Source organism: Centrocercus urophasianus, unplaced genomic scaffold (assembly GCF_019232065.1).
Source record: "Centrocercus urophasianus isolate 14NV4802_14NV808 unplaced genomic scaffold, USGS_Curo_1.0 seq_10, whole genome shotgun sequence".
Classification (NCBI taxonomy): Eukaryota; Metazoa; Chordata; class Aves; order Galliformes; family Phasianidae; genus Centrocercus; species Centrocercus urophasianus.
The window spans coordinates 17,756,992-17,771,725 of NW_024884142.1; the positions used below are offsets into that span (position 1 = coordinate 17,756,992).

The 14,734-nt window shown below is 37.1% G+C and overlaps 1 protein-coding gene across 1 annotated transcript in view; it reads right to left on the bottom strand.

Moving 5' to 3' along the window:
- DST (dystonin) overlaps positions 1-14,734 on the bottom strand; it is a 293,027-nt gene that overhangs the window by 45,077 nt on the left and 233,216 nt on the right. The window contains 7 exon segments of the mRNA XM_042829656.1: positions 41-267; positions 606-837; positions 3,562-3,765; positions 6,773-6,991; positions 8,688-8,795; positions 8,967-9,086; positions 13,994-14,200. Of these exon segments, the coding sequence (XP_042685590.1) occupies positions 41-267; positions 606-837; positions 3,562-3,765; positions 6,773-6,991; positions 8,688-8,795; positions 8,967-9,086; positions 13,994-14,200 (1,317 nt within the window).

Below are 14,734 nucleotides of genomic sequence, written 5' to 3' on the forward strand. Positions count from 1 at the left end.
ACTGTAAATAAAATACTTCAAATCAACTTAAACAACTGACCTCAGCAGCTTCTTGCTGTTGCTTGACTACAGATGGGTCAACTCCAGGTCCCTCCAGTTCTCGAATGAAGTCTTGAGTATCTTTAATAGTAGCTACAAGAGCCATATGATCACACCAGAACTTTTCAGCCAGTTCCATAACATCCAACAATTTGGCCTCCCTTTCCTCGGTCAAGGTCTGGATGTCTTGCCAAATAAGGACCATTTGGTCTAGTTTATCTTGCACAGCTAAACAACAAAGGAAGGAGATTACTACCTTGGCAAACAATTCTTGGCCATATATACCTCTACAGCTCTACAACAGAAACACATGTGTGTATTTTAAAATTTAGACTTTAAAATTGGTTCTGTACAAGACTTTTTACAATGTTAAGTGGAAACAACAAACGACATTTAAAAATAAAACAAAGGTCAGATCCATGCTGAATTACTAAATGAATGCCTTGGTTTTTTATATCTCCAGGAGAATGCAATCCCCAGATTAGTGGCCATCAAAAATGGAGATTTTTATGTGATGAAGCTTGCTGCATTTCCACTACATGAGTTTCTCCTCAGTGTACTACTACCTTTAGCAGATACATCCTTATCTGCCCCTTCTGAGCGAGCGATCATTTCCTCCCCTCGCTGTTTAAGCGTCTCATAGACAGGCTGAAGTTTTTCCAGATCCATTGACACATTCTTATTTTCACTAATTTGCTCTTTAATCTTCTCAACCTCTGCTGAGATTGAAGGTGGCTGCCTCAGGCGTTCAACTATGCGTTGCAAACTCTCAAGAGTTGGATCTATCTTGTCATGAAACTAAGAGGGTGGAAAAGGGCAAAAAGAAAAAGTAGAGAAATTAGAACAAAAACGTTTGAAAAACTGCCTCTGAATGTTCTCTTTCATACTTCAAGATTAACATATTTAACATCTCTAGTTATATACATACAACTTGCAATACCCCCAGGTTGCTCTCTCCCTCTTAATATCTGAAAGAATCACATGACTCTGCAAAATGGTGGTACTTCTCTGAGTTAAGAGATACAGAATTTTACTATCAAGTCTGAGTTTAATCCTGAAACAATCCATCTGAAAATACTACACAGGGCAGCACCTACCTGCATGCAGCCATTCCGGCATAATTAGTATGTTACTTTGTATCTTATTTTGGAAAGCCGTGGCTTTCTGATTGCATCATTCTAGAAAGATACTTATGTTAGTATTAATTACATGTATTTTAATATCAAGACCACCATATTGCATATAAGCCCTGATTAGGATTTGATATTTAAGGTCATTCAAAAAGACATTTGCCTAATGCCCAAGTGGTGCTCATTAGTGCAGTAAATGTACATTACTTCCTGAACTAAAAGCTCACAACAGCATCCACATTTGACTCAGAGCCCATGCGCCCAGAAACTCTGTTATATCTACATTAATTAGCATCGTTTATCCTTTGGTACAAGCATAAGTTAGGCACTAATATACTCTGCTGGATGCATACAGATTGCTATAAGCATCTCACAGCCATGCCCCTTCCATATTACAGAACTTATTAAATTGCGGGTACAGAACCAGCAGGATCTATAAAGAGCACTCTTGACTAGGCTTGGGGAGGTTGCTAGAAAAAGCACAACAAAACAAGCTTACTGTACATCAGCAAATGAATACTACATCCTTAGTATTCAAGGAAATACATGCAAAACAAATGTAATTCATTTTTCCCACTGTACAGACTCTAATGTTACGAACTCTATTTTCATTAGAAGAGCAACTACCATACAAGCTAGCAAAATGCAACATATAAAGATAAGCAACCTCCCTACATTCCAGACTTCTGAAAAACTGATTATGGCAAGAAAGCCCTACAGAAGTGATAACAACTGAAATAAATTTGGTAATATTCAAATCTGATTTTAGGACACATATCCTGCATTTTTGAATTTTCAGTTCATTCAGTGGGCCTCATTTTACTCTGACTTCAATGACTGAGACAAGGTGATTTAGAACTTAAAAGGAGGAAGGGCAAGTCATTACCATCTCTCTTTCTGGCTCCATAGGTCACATACCACCTTTGATACATAATGTAATTTAACATAATTTGAAACCTGAAGAGTTAAATAATTATTCTTCCTGGTCTGTCTAGACAAACACTGACATATCCACCATATTACAGAGTCTGAATATATATTTACATATCTTAATAAAGAAAGAGTTTATATAAAATTACATTCTGGAAGCTAGAATGTTTGGCTTTCCCATCTGCATATACATTTACGTACATTAAATATTTCAGGGTTTATTTTATAAGTAATTAAGTATTTTCTCAACATCTGCTTATATTCTAGCTCCTACCAAAGAATGCATTTTCTTGCTTTCTGGTCTTAGCCTTCTGTACTTACTGTACTTAAGCACATCTTGTTAATGTCTATAACATAAAAAGCAAAGGCTCAAACACTAAATAAATGTCTTGATTTTCAAACATGCAGCATATATGCAAAAGAAAAAATACTGAATCTGAATAAACAGGCATCTTTCAGAGGTGTAAATAAGGAGGCTATTTAGAAGGACTGAAAGTAGCATGGAATAGTGGCTACTACCAGGTCAAAAAATGAATGACATCCTTAGATTCTTCAATTCTGCCTGTAATGTCTCCAAATACAACATTAAGTACCATGACCTATGAAGACAATCATTTAGAATGCAGAACTGATGAGAACCTTAAGATCTCTTTTGTGATTTAGTGTTTTAGTCCTGGGAAGAAATATAGTACTTAATTGCCAGCCAACAGACAAAAAAGGGAATTTACCATAAAAACAGTGACAGGACACAAAACTTCTATCGGGTTTTTGTGTAGGTTCATGTTAATGAGGATTTTTTTTTTCTGAATTTGGTGTCATGTAAAAAGATTTCATTTTGGATTTAATGACAAATTAATATCTATCAATACTATAAATGATATAAATACTATCAATACTCTAATATGGTTCATTCCATAGAGTAACTAACCTAAGATACACAGCTTTTGTGGACGTGACCTGAATTTTATGGCTACAATAATATTTTGTGAAGTCTAACTTTACTCATAATTCTTTTACGTGAAAAGGACCATGCATGGTTAAGTACCCTCTAGTGCCAGTCTATTAAAGGACCAACTGCAGTTGCCAAGTTCTAGATACGACGATATGCAAAGCTAACTGATTAACAGAGACATTCAGATCAAGCACAGCATCAGCTATTAACAGACCAGTAAAAGAAAATTGAATAAACTGAAAATCTGACATTGTTAAATCAAATATTCCTTTTTTGACATTTCAAAATTGAGAACTAATAATATTTTTTCAACTGCAGCAGACTCATAAAATTATAACCCCTCAGGAAAATCAGTGCCATGAGAACCAACATGAACATTCACACACTATTCAGCTGAAAAATTCACATAAAACAGCAGTTTAGTCTCGATATACATACATATAAAATGATAATGTCTGTGTATCTTTCCATTCATATGAATCTAATCATTCTTTAAACTTAAAATGATACCTGGGTACACTGAGAAATGGCTTCATCCAGTGCCAGTGCTCGCTTTTTGACATCTTCCTTAATTTTACTGTAAAGGGTGTCAGCTGCCACGTATTTCTCTTGGATAGAGAAACCTTCTCCTGGGCTCAGCTCCAGCAACTGAGGCCCAGTTTTATTCATCTTATCTATATGAGGCTTGTGCTCAGCAATCAGCTCACGCAGTTGCTATAACAAATGAAAAAAACTTATCAGTTTCTTAAGTTTAGACCACCACATTACAGCTGTCCACACTTCAAAACATCCAGCTGGCAAGAAATTCCAAACAAATACCTGTCATCCTAATGTAAAGCACAAATAATATTAAATAAAGTTAATGACTGCTCTGCCAGTGATGATTCCCTTTCCAAAAGTGAGAGCTACCCAGCCAGGAAACATCACAATTAAAGATACATTGGAAAGGGCCATGAAATACTCCTTCAAGGCATATCATTACATGTAGAATGCAAGGTGCCAAATGATACTGGCTGCAGATGATGTTGGCAACAGACACTCCCCATCATTTTTAGGACCTATAATGACAGAAATGGTAACTATATTCCAAATATTTGCATAATACCACTACATATATACATTTTCATGCTGATATGTGCCACAAAGCCTTCCACTGAAGAACATCACAGAACAAGGTACTGAAGTAATATTGCAATAATATTACTGCAAGTTATCCTTGATTTAAAAGAGGAAACTAGAACAAACAGGAGGTAGAATAAAAAACAACAATGAAAAGGATAGAGGCCAGTGAAGACGCATGAGAATTTTCTTGTTTAACAAGAAATTAATATACAAATCAGATTTCATCTCAGCCACTCTCTCCTACCCTCTCAACACCCACCCCCAAAGTAAATCCAAACCACAGAAAACTGCAAAAGGCCAAAAGGTAATGGTATTTTGTCTTCCAGCTTGCCTAAGTATTTTGCTTTTGTTTACTTGCACCCATAAGTCTGACAAAAGGAAGAGATTTCAGGGGGAGTAACCTAACCATTCCCTTCAATTTCATTTATTGTCTCAGTTCATCTTTGCCTTTTCAGAAAAATCCCGCTGTTTGGTGAGACACTGTCCCTCTCAGTGCTGTGAGCTCCATGCATTTCTAGCCTACAGTCACTGTGCAGGAATGACAGGCTAGAGCAAGCACATGCTTTGTTCCTCCTAGTTCACGGATTGTTTAAACAAATGAAGACACAGAAAAGGGCTTATATCAGTCTCAGTCTAAATAAATCCTCTTCTCTTCAACTGAGGTCCTTCCCTTAAAAAGAAATCCTGATACTGGCTTGCTTATGAGCTCCTCCCCAGAAGAGGAGGAGTTGGGGAGTTGAAAATACAGTGACCATGACTATCCACTGTCCCCTGATGAAGAAACAACAATGAAAAACAACAAAAAAAACCAAAAAGCAATGACTAGCTACTGCCTGAGAATGTGATTCTACTTGTAAAACTTGCATCAAGAAAAATAATAGTGATTAGCATAGAAAAAGGAAAATGCTAAGCTAAGAACAGTTGTAAAGTTTTTAGAAAATGATTTTATGTATTTTATTTTTGTGCACAAATAGATAACTTGACACAATGTGACAGACTATGCACCTATAGGTACAAACTTTACTATGCCAGTCCTCCTACACTGCCAAAAGCAAAATTCAAACTACATTAACTGGATGTCAATATAAACATAAGTGAATATAGAAGAAATATAAGGGAATAGAGAAAGCTGTATTCATACTGAGGATCCTTTTTTATAACAGAAGCACAAATGATCTGGTCTTTGCCACAATTGGGTAAACAATTCCAGTAAATCAGTATTCCAGATCAGATTACGTGTTAAAATTGCCAGACATTAATCTTCTACTTAAACAAATCTCAGCTAATGGCATAGCCCAGGGAAAATGCAAAAATACAAGTTCAGATGAAGGGCCTCTCAAGCAAGCAGAATGATTAAAGTAGATGGGGAAACAAACCTGTAAGTAAAGCAAGCATGATTTGGTTCGTAGTGACTAATCAAGACAGTTTGTAAAGCTCATGTGATATACTTAGTCTTAATAGAGCATGTTTGTTCTTTGTGGACGTAGTAGGAAGACAAATGAGTGAACCCAGTGTTTACCACTGTATCAAGTAGCACATCTTCATTAACTGGTCTCACAGTAAACAGGATTTTGAAACCAGGATTCATCCTATCTAACTTGAGTCATTTAACCGAGGCAACTAAAATTAAAAAGCCTAGCAACCCTATGCTCAGTAGGAAGAGACAGGTGTCTCCAGTAGCAAAATGGGCTTTGCATGTGCTAAAACATGCAGATTTTTAATCTTGGTAAGTTAAATGTGATTCCAAGTCTAGTGGATTCTAGTTGCTGTCTGAAACACACCGATTCTTGTCCCAGATGATTCCTCTGTGCAAGAAAAGCCACATGGAGGCCTTTATATAATAAAGTTCCCTCTCTATTTTATGATGTTATGAGAAACAATTACTTATTTTTATTATTACATCACATTTTCCTTTTTTAAGAGAATTGGCCAAGAGATTGGCTTAAACCAAACCAGAGAATTCTTGGACCCTGAACTGTCAGTCTTCCTGGTTCAACAAAGTTTACTTTCCATGATATCAACAAAACAAACAACACATTTTTTTGCATGTACATAAGGTTAATACATATGCATATTAACACACTTCATACATAGACCGAATTTCAGTTTCTGGATGCCTAAAGCAGGCACTCTAGCTCTTTCTATTGCCTCATATTACTCTTTCCTAGATCTTACTACATAACCCAATCTTTGTTCTTTCCATTTCTGGACTTGGTTTGTTCTAAGACAGTCGTATTTATGTGTACTTTTAAAGACACTTCTAAGCTATTCATTTCTGATGCTTAGATATGTCACTTAATGGCAGTTATTTCCCCTTTAGCCTTCTTTTATGCTTATACATTGCTTGCTGTTTTTTTCCACAAATAATCTTGTTTGCATGCAGTTTGGAAAACAGCAGAGGTGTGATTTTAAGTATATTTTCTATTATTATTTTAAATAACTTTTTTTCAACAGAAGTCTAACAGAAGTCTAACTAGACAGAAGTCTAGTTATGAGCAATCAGTAGAGTACTTCATGGTTCCAAGCAGAATACTAGTTAGCTTTTGATACTTTGTTGGTTTTTGCTTTTGTTTTTTCTTGAAAACAGCAAAATTCTTACCCGATGCTCTTCTTGTTGTTGCTTTAAAGTTTCATACTCAAGGGCAGGTGCAGGAAGCTGAGAGATGATCATTTCTGTTTCAGTTAACCACGGCCAAAGCTCTTCATAAGTCTCCCAGAACTGGTTAACTAGGGACTGAGCCCGCTCCAGCTGGAGGTTTCTCTCCGAGTTCATTTGACAGACTGTATCATATTTCTGTAACAGGCTTTTCAGTTTTTTCTGTGAAATAATATTAACAAAAAATGGCAATGTATGTCTTTCCACATATTCATTATCCTAATCCTAAACAGCCTTTGATAATTAACAGCACCAAACCATAGTGAACAAAATCTTAATTCTGATAGTAGTTCCACAGTACTGGAGCATTTAAAGAGGAAAGAACCAATACTGTGGGAGATCTGAATTTGGCAGGACACATTCAAAGTAACTAAAACACAAACAACACCGTATTCCTTAAACTTCCATTTAAGCTGCAAACAACTTTACTGCCTGTCCCAGCCCCATTTTCTTTCTGGAGGCACACATCTTCAGCAACGCTTGGCAGAAGCTAAATTTTTGAGAGCGTTTCTGAATCAAAGCATCATGAACATTGCACAAAAATTTGTCTTTTTTTTTTTTTCTAATTCTACCAAAGAATGGGGGAATATACCTCTGGATAAACTTTCTACAGAAAGCACATAACACTATTTTCCATGTTAGCAAGTATTAATTAATAAGAATACATTACCATTAATAACATGACAGAACTTAAAGGTTTAAGCAATACTCCTCTATTCTGTTTGGGCATATGATAATAAAAGATGTATCGACTGGATATATAATTTTCTGTGGAAGACTGGCCATCTTATCATTTTTACATTACATGTAAAAATGTTGAAATGAAACATTACAATGCAACAATGCACATAAGTGCTAGCCTTAGAAATACAAGACATATAAATAAGGTGCTGAATATGAAGTACAAGATCTCTTCTGTTAGAACAAGATATTGTTTCATTTGTTATGTGTTGCATGTAAATTAAGTATAGGGATGCTATCCAAAGGACAAAATATAGCCTAGTATACAGATACACTGTTTTTTTTTTGTTGCTGTTTTTGTTTTTTTTTTTTACTGAAATATATCTCTAACAGAGGATCACCTACAATTGCTCACCCTTTGGGCTATATTTTAATAGACTGAACTAAATTCACTTAAGAACAAATCAAATTTATTCAGTGATTCTGCAGCAGAGCACAATTAGTGAATTACTGTTGGTCTCTGGAAGGACCAAAATCACAGATCACATCCATACCAGTAAAAAAGTTCATGCTAAAAATGCCAGTAGGAAAGATCTCTCTGTGTGCATGCATGAAAAACACACACATATACGTATATTCTTTCAGCCCTCAACCTCAGGCTGTGTGTGCACACATAAACAAATGTGTAAGAATGCCTTTCATGGGCTGTGTTAGTCAACAGGATGGAACACTCCTGGCAAACAATTCCCCCACTGAAATTGGCACAAATGAAGATAAAGACACACACTGAAGTGCCAGCCACTGAATGAGGCACTGAAACACACACACCCAGCCAGAGCTTCACAGACTCTAGGGAACAGAGGAAGATAAACAGCCAGATTCCACACGCATCACCCCAGATGACTAATACCTATTCACTCAATCATTTCACTGGCTAAAATACTGTTTACCATGGAAGATGACAAATGGGCTCTGAATTAGTGTCAGATAATGAAGTAGACAGTGCTTGCTCTTTGAACATCCTGAAGCATTTCTTCTAGTATTACAACCCTCGGACCAGAAGTGGCTGTAATTAATGCTTTTTCATTAATGTTTTAAAGTATACACCATAAGAATCTTCCTGCAGTCTATGGTCTTCCTATCCACCACCGTAGCTGCAAATTTAGGGGAAATTTACCTTTATGGTCTGCTTTTCTTCTTCAGTGCACGTGTTCATAATCTTATCCCCGGACTTAACAAGTTCATCTATAGTATCTTTGTGCCTCAAAATCTCCATGGTAAAAGCCTTGAAACACAATAAAAACTGGTGAGCAATATAAAATAAAGTACATGGAGCAAAAACTATTTGTGAAGTGCATTATGATGGACTGAAAATTAAATCACAGCAGTACATTTTCTAGATGGAGACTGTTCTGGCCAATAATTAACATGACAGTTGGAAATGCATTTCTTTTACCTTTTGAACTTGTAGCTGAGCTGTGGTCTGGTCTTGCTCAAGCCTAATATCACCAAGAGACATCAGTTTCTTCTCTGTTTCTGCAATCCAGGCGAGTTCAGCATCAGCTGCTTGATCAAACTAAATGAGGGAGACATGACTAAATTCAATGATTCTATAGACATGAAAAGTTAGAATGACTTCAAAAATTTTATAGAAGATAAAAAGCACACTTCTGAATTAGCAGAAAGATAGTAACTCTCTTTCCATATGAGGCTTTTATGTAAATGAAATACAATGCCTCAAATGGTCCTGAGGAACTGGAATAAAATCAGCTTTATTCATAAACAAAGCAGCAGACGTACATTTTTCCAAAGCCTATCACTCCTCTAACAATCATAACTAAAAGGGTTACCACTTCAGAATCTTAACTAGAATGTTTATTTTCACTTGACTCAACTTTCACATCTTTTCCACCTCCAAATTTATTTTTTCTACTACTGTTGGAATTATCCTAAGAAATAGCTGTTTGATGCTATCTTTTCCATCTTAAGAGATGCTTTGGTAATAAATTATAAAGGTGAAGCAATTACAATTCAAGTAAGTCAGTGGAAAAAAAACCCAACAAAATACGGAATTCAGAGAAGACAGGATTTCATCCAAAACCAGAACACGGATTAAATATCAAAATACCAAAATATAAATATCAAAATGAGGCATTTGGGCAGCCAGTCCTTTCAGTAAAGATTAACTTCAGACTATCGTTAGTTGACACTTCAGTGTTTCAAGAATTACCTTAAAGCACTAAAGTAATTAATTATTTAGATGATCTGTTTGTTACTAATTCGTTAAAAAAAAAAATAAAAAAAAAAATGAGAGAACCTAAAAAGTATTACCTTGGGGTCCAATTCTGATGAAAAGAACGATTTTTTAAAAAATGATGTATTATCTATCACTTCTGGTCAAGTTTGCAAATGTGCACCTTAGTGCATCCATACTGTAATACTGAGCTTAAGCCATAGAGAAATAATTTGCAGTACCATCAGAGGCACAAAACAATAAGCACTAAAACTATTTTTTTTCTAAAGGTTTGATCCCCACTGCAATTATTTGAAGATTAGTATGGCTCTGAGTTATTCTGAAGGTCTTCCAGGGCATTTTATGTCAGAACCTGTTATTTAAGTTCTTTACAGAGCGAGTGGTGAGATGCTGGAACAGGCTGCTCAGAGAGGTTGTGGATGCCCTGTCATTGGATGTGTTCAAGGCCAGGTTGGATGGGGCCCTGGGCAGCCTGGTCTGGTATTAAATGGGGAGGCTGGTGGCTCTGCATGTGGTAGGGGGGGTTGGAGATTCATGATCCTTGAGCTCCCTTCCAACCCTGGCCATTCTGTGATTCTGTGACTACCACACTTCCTTCAGAAGTCTTGTCTTTTAAATCTGATGGCCAGTGCATTTGTGGTTGTAGGACTATGTTGCTCCTGGAACATAGTTGGAGTTCGCTTTGGCCACTAAATAACTCTTGTTTTAGTGGTTAATTATGAGTCCCATGAAAACAAAGGAAGCAGTTCTGAGATTTCATTCTTATTGAGTCAATCTTTTTCAGCCCTGTTTAATCCATTTGTTACATGAAAGAGCTGAAACATTCTTTTTCACCATATGTCATTTCTCATACAAAGTAACAGCAAGTAGTATGTGTCCTAAATTGTGCAACTTCCTAACAGAAAGGTATTTTCTGAAACAATCAGTACTGTAAAAATTAGCATGAAGTAAATGCACCAACAGTATTTAATCCCAGTTCTTTGGAAGCCCATCTACTTATAACCCAACTTAAGGAAATGAACATGATGTCAAATATGTCAGAGGTACAACCAGTCTGTGACTTCCTAATACCAAATATCCATGGGTATGTCACTAATATTGAGCAAACATTTAGTGGAAATAATAAAATCAAGGCATGGCACTGGAAAAGTCTAGGTTCCACAGTGCTGAGCTACATTAGAACTCTAAGCCTCATTTGCTAAGGTTGTAGGATTTGTAACTTATGATGTGTGCGTATAACATTGAGGAATATGAAGTACAAAACCAGCCCCCTTTGCATCCAAAATTCAAAGATATTTTTCTCAATAATGCATAGCAGAATTATTTTTCAGCCTTGAACATTGCTTGAGTCACTATAAAAAAAGTCTGTCTTATTCCTACCTGGTTTAACCAACCATGTTTCATTGCAGTACTTCCAACTAGGAAGGACGGCTTGTGAATATGATGACACTGTGATTTTCTCTATGAATGCTTTATAAAGCACTCTCTGTGACTGCTTTAGTGCAAAGAACAAGAAAAGCAACTACAAAATATGACCTTCTCTTTCTATATTGCACTTTTTGCACTAGAGAAAGATACTGACCAATACCTTCAGTATCAACAAATGAGAACATGCAGTAGAAATTTCTCTCTCGCATATTTCTATCCATTTAGGGGCATTCACACTATATTAAGCGTTCAACCTCATTAACAGCATGAAACCATGTTCAGTTGAACAGTTCACACAGCTTAATGCATTTGTCTCCTTGGCCCATTAATGTCTATCACAAAAACCATGCTACTTCCACTGAACTCTCACATTCTTGGTGGATGTGCCCTTCAATCAAAACTTTTTAATAGAACAGTCACTTGAACAAGTTGCTTCAGGGTAAGCTCACAAAGCATTAGCTCCTCCAAAAATATTTTTTCATTATGCATAGTCTATCTTTGAGCTGAATGGAAAGCAGCTTATCCTTATACTGAAGCATCTTAAGCCCCTTAATCATAGGATATAGTGTATAGGAGCATACTGTGGTGGGCTCAAGTGAAGGTTAGGGGTATTCAGGACTCTAGTGCAATATGTCCTTTCAAGGCTAGGTAGTGGAGCAGCATCTCTGAACTCTTCTGGCCTGGACTTGGATGTGCTGAATTGGTGTTAGGTGATGAAACATAATTCAGAGACTTGAAGGAGAGCAAACATTCTCCTGTTTCATAGAATCTATTAGAATTCTATGAATCTAGGCCTAGAAAGATGTTTAATAACACCAGTCCCAACACCAATCCCTGAGGAACACTACACGTCACTGGTTTCCATTTGGACATGGAGCCGTTGACCACAACTCTCTGAGTGTGACCATCCAGCCCATTATTTATCCAGCAAGTTGTTCATCCATCAAATACTCTTTTTGTCCAATTTAGTGATTAGGATGTCATGCGGGACAGTGTCAAATACTTTGCACAAGTCCAGCAAGATGAAATCAGTTGATCTTCCTTTATCCAGTGGCACTATACCTCCATCATAAAAGGTCAAGTTTGTCAGGCATGAACTTGCCCTTGGTGAAGCCATGTTGGTTACCACCAATCACCTTGTCTTTATTTTCCATCTACCTTCTTAGGGTCTTCAGGAGGATCTGCTCCATGATTGTGCTAGATCTGGTTGGCCTATAGTTCCCTGATCTTCTCTTCTTCCTAACCTTGAAAATGGGGGTTATGTTTTCCCTTTTTCAGTGGGAACTTCACCATATTGCCAGCTCTTGCAAAGCAGCTTGGCAACTTCATCTGCCAGTTCTCTCAGAACCCATGGATAGATCTCATCAAGTCCCATGGACTTGTGCACCTTCAGGTTCTTTAGATGCTCTCAAGCCTGATGTTCTCTAGCAGCAGGCAGATGTCTTTCTCCAAATTCTTACCTTTGTTTTCTGCAGCTTGTGAGGTGTGGCTACAAGCCACAAGGTGAGTCACCACCCTTGCTGGTGAAGACTAAGGCAAAGAAGTCACTGAGCACCTCAGCTTACTCTGTATCCCTCATGACCAGGTCTTCAGTTTCCTTCAGGAGAGGGCCCACATCTTCCCCAGCCTTCCTTTTATCGTATCTCTGATACACCTGTAGAATTTCTTCTTGTTCCCCTTTATGTCCCTAGCTAGATGTAATTATATCTAGGTTTTAGGTTTCCTAGCCTGATCCCTGGCTGCTCGGACAACTTTGCAGTCTTCCCAGGTAACCTGTTTCTCCTTCCACTCCTTATAGACTTTCTTTTTGTACTTAAAGTCCAGGAGCTCCATGGAGGCCCCCTGGCATTCTTGCCTGCCTTCCTTTTTCCTCTTTTCACTCATAGAAAATCACCCTTTGTTGCTGAGGATTTGTTTCAAGGAGACAAAATAATACTCATACCAAACCCCTTAAAAAGTTAAACATGAAGTTATTTTTAACCTCACTAATAAGGAGATCTGAGTTACTGCCAGCTTCTTTCAGTTGGCTTCCAATAAACTTTGAAATCGTCACATACGGTTTCTCCTTGTCCCATTATAACTATTTACGGGAACTATTAGCAGAAAGAAAAATCTCCACCAATATTTTTATGCCTGAACTGTAGGCAGACAGTGGAAAAATTGTGTTCCATTTTGCTTTTACAAACATAGACCTTAAAGTGGGTCCATTTAGTAATATAATTGGAGTATCAGTTCTCCAAGTGTACCCATATACATGCATCTGTGTTTTGAAACCTTCACATATTTAGTAATTCAGGTTTTGTATCCCAAGAAGAAAAGCATTGTAGCTATGCGTAAAAGCAACTGTTATTTAAACTCTGCAGTACACTTTAGATAACATAATCCAGCTTTCAACTGTCAAAAATACAGAGAAGCTAGACAATCAACTGACGCTGGAAGGCGTGGCAATATTATTGATTTCAATGCTGCATCCAGGAAAACTGGCTGGGGAGCTGTGCCATAATTTACTCAACATGATCTGTGAAAGATAAGGGCGATGCAGTTGTTACTCAAGAAAACTCCACGGGCAGTTATAGTAATGTTAGCTACAAGACTGAAGCTTTTGTCAACAGAAAGTCATATGGTTACAACAGCATACCTTCTGGCATGCGTATCTTTACAGTGGAGTCACATTCCATTCAAACAGGTCTTTTGCTGCCTGAGCACAATAAATGTTTGGTAATGCTATTAAAGGACATCTTCTATTCAAGCACACATTGCCAGAGGCCACTTATTATAGCCCTAAAACAGGTTATCAGTACCTGCTGGGATCTCAGGATGGCGGCATCAATCTCATCCACCTTCTGAGAGATTGTGTCACTCACTAATCTGTAACGTTCGTTGTCCTCTGTTATCATCTTGTCAAGCCCCTCTCTAGCCCTCCATGGCACCAGTTCCAGGAAGGCACTGCCGACTTCATTGAGAGTGTCCAGTAAGGCTTTGTTGTTTTTTGCTTCTTTTTTCAACTCCTGAAAAAGTTCATTTAAAGTAAATGCGCCAGCATGAGTTGAACACGCACACACAGTTTACATATGTTTTTTTATTCTCTAAACTACTGACTAGAGATCTGAAATGTTTTCCAGGCACACCAAAGGGATAAATGAGCACAATTATTTTCAGTTCAGTTGTACTAGCTTTTTGATACTTGTCAGTTGCTTGACAAAAAAGTCGGTGGGTCTAAGCTTTCTACAGAGTACGTAACTAAAAACATTTCTCCAGTCAATATGATAGTTTGAAATTCTCTGAAATTTTATGAGTTGTGAGTGCTTAAGGAAGTGAACAAATAAAATAAAACTAACACATACTAATTGCAACCTGTCATACCATAAGGAACTAAATCACCACTAAAGCATGAAATGAAGCAAAACATGAATTCAAACAATTTCTGAAATGAGAAATGATTGGGTTATATTCCTGTCAAATTATCACACAATCCTTCAAGCTTTTTCTGTACAGGAAGCCCCACTGATGATTCTGTATCCATTTCTACATCTACAAACAAA